Source organism: Microtus oregoni, unplaced genomic scaffold (assembly GCF_018167655.1).
Source record: "Microtus oregoni isolate MIOR12 unplaced genomic scaffold, Mior012 000007F_ref0000211, whole genome shotgun sequence".
Lineage (NCBI taxonomy): Eukaryota > Metazoa > Chordata > Mammalia > Rodentia > Cricetidae > Microtus > Microtus oregoni.
This window is the reverse complement of record NW_024543066.1, coordinates 55,913,540-55,922,640: the sequence shown is the minus strand read 5'-3', so window position 1 is coordinate 55,922,640 and position 9,101 is coordinate 55,913,540. Positions and strand designations below refer to the sequence as shown.

General features: G+C 46.1%; 1 protein-coding gene and 1 pseudogene across 1 annotated transcript; one reads left to right on the top strand and one right to left on the bottom strand.

Annotated features, from left to right (window-relative positions):
* The first annotated feature begins 3,583 nt into the window (after nucleotides 1-3,583).
* On the top strand, nucleotides 3,584-4,015 carry LOC121450350 (late cornified envelope protein 1C-like). Its single transcript, XM_041655168.1, has one exon. It carries the CDS (start codon nucleotides 3,584-3,586, stop codon nucleotides 4,013-4,015), a length of 432 nt encoding a protein of 143 aa, XP_041511102.1.
* A 609-nt stretch (nucleotides 4,016-4,624) lies between these two features.
* Nucleotides 4,625-5,352, bottom strand: LOC121450349 (annotated as a pseudogene).
* Nucleotides 5,353-9,101: the final 3,749 nt, after the last annotated feature.

Genomic DNA, 9,101 nt, shown 5'->3' with positions numbered 1-9,101 from the left:
CGCGCGCACACACACACACACACACACACACACACACACACACACTACTGAACCCATTTAACTTTGCTTATGTGTGCTGCATGTGTCCAGGACTGACCACATGGGATTAGACCTACAAGGGAGGTCATCCCTGAAGACAACTGATGCTCCTTCTTTCAATGGCCAATGGCCGCCTGAAGCTCTTTACCTCAGGGTGTGACCAAGTGAAACTCCCCTTGTCCCCACTGGCATGTCAACTAGTGTTGCCATCATGGTGGTCTTCTCATTCAGGCAATCATATTATTGAGAAAATACTCCTGGCTGCATTTTCCCTCTCGTTTCTAGGAGATTCAATCTATGCATAGACTCACAGGGCTTCTGACTCTTAGAATCTTTCAACTCTCTCTTCCACAAGTTTCCCCGAGCCTTAGGTTTAGCAATTGTGCTGCAAAAGTATCAGCTGAGATAGGCAGCCTGTAGTTACCTGTTTTCTGCATTTCTGCCAGTTGTGAATCTTTAATGGTCTTCATCTGTTCTACGATGGAGCTTCTTTGACACTTACCTGTAGATATAAGATAAGGATTCAGAAAACAGTCATAAATTATATTGCTTTAGGAGCTTAGCAGAAGTAGGGTCTCCTCTTGGGTCTATGACTTCTCCAGAAAACAGGCAATTTATGTCCCCGAGCATAAATTCCTTCCCACTGACTGGACCTTGTGTCCAATTAGACAGTTATTGCTTACCCACAAGATAAAAGCACCGCCATTTCACCGTTCTGGGTATTTTGCCAGTCTAGTCACTGGGTGGGACAAATGATTGTTCCTCTACCTTGGCAGCTTACTTTTGAGACTATTAAAACCACTCTTCTGGGAAGAGGCTTCCAGCTGAGCCCCAGCTTGACTGTTCCAAGCACTGTGTACAAAGCTCATTGTGCCTTCAGAAACGGGGTCTTACCTTTAAATTCTGGGAGGCAACTTAAAGGCAATGGTAATAGCCTATATTGTTTTGGGGGATGGTCTCTTGGTCTTCCCTGACCAACAACTCAAGGAAACATTTCTCATATGTGGTACTGGGGTGTTTTTATTTAGGGAGTCCATGGGCTTTGGGGAGAAGCATTATCACCAAGTAGTACAACTACTTCACACACACACACACACACACACACACACACACGCACACTCACCTCAAAAGTGCATTTCACATAAAGCCACTACAATCAGAGGTTTAGATGAAAAATTAGTTTTATTTAGCATGGACAGGAAGAAGGAATTGGGAGGACCAGAATCCTTAAGTATTAGCACACTGCCAGGGTGGAGGGAAACCTAGGAATGAAGGGTGAAGAGGCCTCCTGGGATGGCTCATCCATCTCTTCTGTCCAAACACTCCCATACCATGCAAACACATTCCTGGATAGTAGCAGGCAGTCTGAGCCCATTGGAGAGCAGTGGATGAGGAACATCCAGTCAGGACCTGTCACAAAGTCACGTGGGCGTTGGAAGGCAGTCCTCCATGCCCAAGCCCTGTCTCATAGGCTTAAGAGCAGGATAAAAAGACATGACCAGAATGCTTCCATCCACTCACATCTGGAGGTGTCTACAGAGTCTGTGCTGCGTGTCACCCCGGTAAGTGTCCCAAGCACGGGAGCAGGTAATTCTCCAGGATGGCCAGGTCAGAGCAGGAGCGAGGCTGTACAGGCTGCAAGAAGTATGAATTGTGATGAGAGAAAAGTAGGGGCAGGGTGCTATTTCAAAGTAGAGAATGAGGTAGAATCTGAGAGTATTTGGAGAGGTGTGCTACATTTTCCAAGAGACTAAATTATTTTCTGTTGTTTGCTGTGTCCCTCTGGTTTTGAGGAACGTGGGCCACTTGATTATGCAGGGGGCACTGGAATGCAGTTTTAAAAGTCAGTCAGTCATGTTCATTTTTGGAAAAGATGCACTGAGGACCCTGGTATTAGGGGAAGAAAAAAGAGCCACTTGATTAGTCAACAGGAAGACACTGTGGGAGCCTTGTACAGGAGCCAGCAGGTCTGGAAAGGGCTCCACGGGCTGCCTGGGGACCAGCCAGGGACAGCAGCTGCACTTCTCTTCTGTTTCTCCCTGTATAAACTGAAGGTTACAAATCAATCTCAAGGACCTTTTGTAATGGTAAACTGCTGTGGGGCCATTCCCTGAGGGGCGCAGTGGGTCGCAGGGGCAGCAGGTTCAGGCAGGGAGCCTGGCTGGGTGGGAGACCTCTGCAGGTCAGCTGGTCCCACAAGGAGCCCTGGTGGATGAGTGACAGAGACAGATAGGCACTCCATGCAGAGAGAGGGTTTGGGTATACTTTATTCAGTAGGTTATGGGAGGAAAGAGAAGGAAGCTGGGTGGGGTGAGGAGGAGAAAGAGGAGAGGAGAATCTACTTCTTGGTGGGGGAGGGAGAGAGAGAGGGAGAGAGAGAGGGAGAGAGAGAGGGAGAGAGGGAGAGAGAGAGGGAGAGAGAGAGAGAGAGAGAGAGAGAGAGAGAGAGAGAGAGAGAGCAAGCTTGCAGGCTGGAAGCAGAAGAAAGATCTGCTTGCCTAGGCGGAAAAGGAGGGTAAGTGGGCGGGGCTTGTCTCTTAAAGGGACAGGACAGACCATTACATCTTTTGCAGTTATAGCTTGCTACATTTCTGCAAAATCAAGTATTTCTGAAATCCCTCCAGAGGGAATGCCTTTGTTCTTTTCTGAAAGAGCTTTTCGCCTCTAAACTGTCGTGAGTTTTTTCAGCAGTCTGGGCAATGTAACAGAGTGAGCTCATTGACTAGACACTCAGGAGATTCTAAATGTAATGATCTGTTCTGTCCCATTAAGAGACAAACCATGCTTCCTCCCCCTCCACTCTTCAGCTTCCAGCCTGAGTCCCTTCCTTTACTGTCTCTCCCTCTTTCTCTCCTTCTTTAAGAGGAAGCTTCTGTCTCTCCCCCATCTCTCTCTCCTTCTCTTCTCCCTTCTCCCCTTTCTTTCCATAACCCACTAGATACATATCCAACCTTACCCTGCATGGTGTGCCTATCTGTCTGTCTCTTGCCTGCCTCGTGGCTCCCTGCCCAGGACCACCTGCCTTCAGAGACCTGCAGAGTGGTCTTGTGGCATGCTCATCTGTCTGTCTCTCCTCGTGGGACCCCTTGTGGCCCACTGCAGCCACTTGGGGACTGCACCATCCCTGCCTGAGACTGGCTGCTTTCGGTACCTGCTCCTCACTGCCACTGCTTGGGGACTTGCAACATTCTGCCACTGCAGCCACTAGGGGATACCCAGCACAGCGTTTCTGCAGCTGAGCCCCTCGGGATCCGCAGCATTTTCACTTAATCTATTACACGAATGATCAACTTTCTGGGTATATTTGGAGACTGTGTTGCTTAACTGATTCTAAATGGAGTTTGGTGTGAGACACTAAAACAAAGCACCTAGTAAATGGTGAAGCTGGTGAATACCTCATATGCGATCTTCCTGTGTCTGATTGCAAGACTGACGAGGGAACTAGAAATGAAACTGAAAAGACAATACTAGACAAGGTGGTCTTGGAACTTGGATCTGACTTACTTGTAACTCTTTCACAGCTCCCGAACACTCACCCATCAAGATGTCCTGCCAGCAGAGCCAGCAGCAGTGCCAGCCCCCTCCCAAGTGTGCCCCCAAGTGCCCTCCCAAGTGCCAGACCCCAAAGTGTCCCCCAAAGTGTCCTCCTAAGTGTCCCCCTAAGTGCCCTCCTGTGTCTTCCTGCTGTAGTCTGGGTTCTGGGGGCTGCTGTGGCTCCAGCTCTGGGGGCTGCTGTGGTTCAAGCTCCGGGGGCTGCTGCAGCTCTGGGGGTGGTGGCTGCTGCCTGAGCCACCACAGGCCCCGCAGATCTCTCCGTCGCCATCGTCACAGCTCTGGATGCTGTAGCAGTGGTGGCAGCAGTGGATGCTGTAGCAGCGGTGGCAGCAGTGGCTGCTGTGGCAGCAGCGGGGGCAGCAGTGGCTGCTGTGGCGGCAGCAGTGGTGGCAGCAGCCAGCAGTCTGGGGGCTGCTGTTGACCTGGGCTGTGAGAACACTTGAAGCTGTGCAGGAGGAAACCATGTTCAGAAGACCTAGCCCCACCTGCTATTCTGCCTTCTCCTCCTGCCCTCCATCTCGAGGTCACTACAGTACTGAAGTTTAACTGTGGAGGTTCTAAATTTGTTCCTATATTGCTTCCTCCCTTCTGGGTTTCAGAGAAATAAAGCCTTTCCCCCATGGTCCTCACCAGACTCTTGTTTGTTTTGCATCCCCAGCAGTCTGTCCTGGCAACTATGGATGAGGAGTGCCCTGACAGCATTTTATACGCCCAAATGACAAGGGCGGGGACCCTCTCCTTACTTGGGAAAACCTATATTGGGGAAATCTGTTTTAAAATGGGTAATTTCTTCCAGGGTTGGATAAGAAACCACATAATTCTCACTCTGGAGGTGAAAGATTATCTCTGTTGTTCTTTCCCAGTCCCCAGGGCCTAAGACACTCTTATGGAGACTGACAGATCCTTCATGGCCCAGGGCTCAAGTATGAGGTAAACTTCTCTGGTCTTTCCCTTTTGGGTCTCTGATCAGTTCTTTCAGGTAGGCTCATGTTTTATTTCTCCAGTGACAGTTTTTACAGTTGAGTATATGTTAAAAGCCTGCTTGCACACAAAAGCTAGGTCCTTTGGGTGGTTTAGTCAAGGAGGTGAGGCCTCCAGCTGGCTCACAACAGAAATGCCCACTCCTTGGCCCAGGGTTTGGAACTTTCCCAATCTCTTCAGTATCCTTGGGTGTTAGGTCTTCGTAGTAGTTGTCATTTATTTGAACCATTGGTGCATTTACACAGACCCCTAAACACTCCACTTCTATAACATTGAAGAGTTGGTCAGGTGTAGTCTCTCCAACCTTTATTCCAAGCTTTCTTTAAAGGGTCTCCAATATTCTGTCAGAACCTCGAAGCATACAAGGTGTAGTAGTGCAGACCTGAATGTGGTACTTTCCAACTGGCTTTCGATTATACATTGTATAATATGTTGCTACTTCATGTACTCTCATTGGAAGTACATGTAAAACTTCTGCCACCTTGTTCATAGCAGATATGGACAACCATCCATTCTGCCTTGGGCTAGATCCAGGACTGGAAGCACAGCTGCTGCTTTATGCCCTTCTGGGTAGTTTTTCACTATTGCCTCTATGCTCTTATATTTTTCTGGTGTGAAATCAAATGGAGTATCTGGGTTATTCTCAGGACTATCTCTATGCACAAATAAGGCTCCTCCAGCCCCATTTTGCACAGCTGTCTTATGCAAATTCCTTATATGTCTTACCCACTGAGCAGTGAGGCCAGTTGCCCTGGCCCGCAGTGCCAAGAAAAACATAACGGACACAAAGTTCTCCAATCCTGACTGCTCTAGGCTGATTCCAGAGGAACGGGACTGGCCTCTGATCAGTTCTTGACCCAGTGTCAAGCAAAGGTGACTTGTCACGGTCCAGCCTCTGTCCCTACATTCCAGGGTAGGGTGTGTGGATCAAAAGTGTTGGGCAGAAGAAACAGATACAAAAGAAACACAGAGACACAGGACAGTACTGGGAGGGCAATCCAGTGAATATTGAATGTGCCCACATTTATTTCTTATTATCTTTGAATATCCCAATTGACAAGAGGGAAAGAAAACAAAAGACTTTTTTTTTTTAAATCATGGTGCAAAGAACAAGCAAAGTGATTACCATCTTAATACCCTAAACACCAAGTAACCACACCCTAGGTCAAGATATCCTTGTCAGTAGCCAAACCTTAAGTCAAACTGCTTGTCATTAAGGAACAAGAATAGGCCTGAACTCTCTTTAGTCAGGGTGGAATGGACCCACTTCGGTGGCCCCTACAAAGACTGCATGTGAGTTATTTTTCTCCCTCTTTCATGAAAATCCCTCCTTCTCCAAAAGAGAATTCCCCACAACTCCCATCTGTTTTGGAGGCCAGGATCCTGATGTTATCTGAACAATACAAGAAACTCCTGACACTTCTGTGAATACCACTCTGTTTCAAACTCAGTTTACCAAGGATGCCCAGGGTACAGTGTTCCCAGAGAATGGTCCAGAAGGATGGGATGGGGCACTCAGCTCCTCATTCTCTGAAGACCACACCTTGTCCTGTTCTCCACATTCTTATTGTGAATTGTTACAAGGGCTAATCCCAAACAAGCAGGTTCATGAGCCACAGGTCTCTCATTGTGCACCATTCATGTCTGTAAAGACAAGACCACGTCCAGTCTATTCTTCAAAATCAAAAGAGAGGCCAGAGAGGCTTAGAGTTATCAAGGTATCTACCATGGTTGACCTATGCTGTCACGATATCTGCCATGGCTCTCCTATGCCAGCCCTTCCATGTGGAGGCAGGAACCGCGGGCCTGCTGCTGCACTTGAGTAAGCATAATTAAGGATCTTAATCAGTCCTTTAGATTCCTTTCCTGCTCTTTGCTTCCCGGAAACCCAAGGATAATACTTCCTTTATGCAGATCCAACCAGATAAAGAGGGTTGTTTTAAAGTCCTTATGACCTCTCCAGCAAAGTGCAAATCCTTCAGGTGCCAAAACTAGATCTTATTCCTGAAAAAAAAAATACAACAGAGGCAAAGTGAGTAGATAGATTACCCAGAAAGAGACCCATCATGTGAAATAATATCAAATACATTAACTAGGGCATGGTGTTAGTAGAGTTGCTTCATAAACAAAATTTTAAAAATTCATACAATATATTATGGTGACACTTCTGGGTCCATGGTCCAGCTGCAACTGGGGTCTGTGTTGATGTCATCTCAAAAGGCCTCAGGAGCCAGGAGAAATTAAATCAGAGGGCCATGCTGAATCAGTCCTGCCCTTCAATGCCCTGGGAAAGCTGGCTTTACCTCACCCACTACAGAAAAAGATTTGGCCCTGACCTTCAAGGAACAATAACACCCATCCCTCACTACGTGAGAGGCTGAACCAACCCTGAGAGCACACACATAGGAGAACTGACTCTGCCCCCTTGCCTGAGGCAGTGAAGGCTGTGGCTCAGAATGACCAGGCTCACAGCTGGGCCTTGGGTTGACTCACCCTAGCATCTACCTTATCTAGGACTTGCTGGAGCTCCTGAAGGGACTGGACCTGTGGAACAATATCTGCAAGATCTCCAAGACTGGGGGGCACCATAAGACATCCCAGAGAAGACCACAGGATATCCCAGTTCTGGTGAGGATCCAGTGAGGGTGGTGTACCAGAAACCAAGAGGCCTTGAACCAGACCAGTGACTCATTGCTGTGAGCATTTGACAGTAGAACTGATGGGAAAAAGGGCACACTGTATGGTACACTGCTCTGAATGCCACCAGGAGGAATGAAGAGGTACTGGGGAGGCAGGAAAGAAGGAGAAACAAAGAGATTTTTGTATTGTTGTTGTTGTAACTTTTGTTTGCTTGCTTACTGTTTTATTTTCTTTTGTGCAGGGGCATAACAGGGATAGGCGAGAATATGGGGGGGATCAGGATGTAAGCAGAATTGGAGTGCATGATGTGAAACTCCCAGAGAGTCAATAAGGAATTCAAATTTTAAAAAGGAAAAATAGTTTCCAGTAAAGAATGGAATTTTAAAGTAATCAAAAAGCAGGACTCAGGCTGGAAAAACTGTTTGTTGGGGTCCAGGGGGGTCGCGCAAAGATGGGAACACCATCAAGTCTAATAAACCAGAAACAAACTTTATTCCAGAAACCGTATCCCAGGAAGCAAACTTAAAAATAATGATAAAAAAACACCGCAGGGCACAAAAGCTTATCAGCTAGCTGAGACCACAGCTAGAGATGGTGTTTGTTTGGCTGTGGTAAAAGGTTAGTTTCAGAATCCACCTTTTATAGTTAGGGCACCAAGCATTAGGTCTGAACAAAGGAAGTTTTATGATCTTTCACTGACCCATATGTCAACATAGACGCTAAGGAGGGGAGTGAGTTTAATGTCCACTCCTGCCCCAGTCAGTATTATCCCACTCTGTAACAGACTATCTGCTGTGGCCTCTCCACCCTCTGAAACCATCCTGGGAACTAAACATCCTGGTGGAACACTATGCTTTCCTCCCTCCTGTGGACCCCTTCAGCATCCTCCTCCTAACCAATTCTCATTCAGTTCTCAATACCTACAAACACTGATTTTACCCAGAACTACCAGTGGCTAAACCTACCAGCATCCCAGAAAAAATCTCTACCAGGAAACACACAGTTACGACACCCTCCAATGAGCCAGGAAGGGAAACAAAAAACAAGGAGCAAGACATCCATCTAACAAAGACAAGACCAGATATCAGTACCTAGAATTACAACCATTCCAGATGCCTCGATGGCAGCGTAAAAACACAATCAACAACAGCCAGGACAATGTGTCTCCACTAGAGACACCAAACCACAGTAGGCCCTGAAAATTACAACATAGCTGAAGAATGAGGAAAAGAGCTCCTTTTCTTTATGAATATGATAAATGTCCTTAAAGAGATAATGATTAAATCCCTAAGAAAAAACCTATGAAAACACAAACTAACAGTGGAAGGAAATGAATAAAATAGTTTATGACCTGAAAGTAGAAATAGGGTCAATAAAAGAAACCCAAACTGGGAAATCTGGAAATGAAAAATTTAGGAACTTAAACAGGAATATTAGAGGCAAGTCTTACCATCAAACAATAGAAAAGAGAAACTTAGGTATTGAAGACATAATAAAAAAAATGAATAATGTCATAGAAAATATTAAAGCTAACAATATCCTGGCCCCAAACACCCAGAAAATGTGGGACACCATGTGAAGACCAAATGTAGCAATGATAGCAATCATGGAAGAAGAAGAAATCTTGTCAGAGACACAGAAAATGTTTTCAATAAAATCATAGAAGAAAATTTTCCTAGCATAAAGATGCCTATCAAGGTATAAGAAGCTTATAGGACATTAAATAAACTGTACCAGAAAAGAAGTTCCCCTCAGCACATAATAATCAAGAAAAGATACTCCTGTCAGCATATAATAATCAAAACACTAAACATACAGCACAAAGAAGGAACACTGAAAGTTAAAAGAGATTAAGACCAAGAAACCTACAAATGCAGATCTAACAT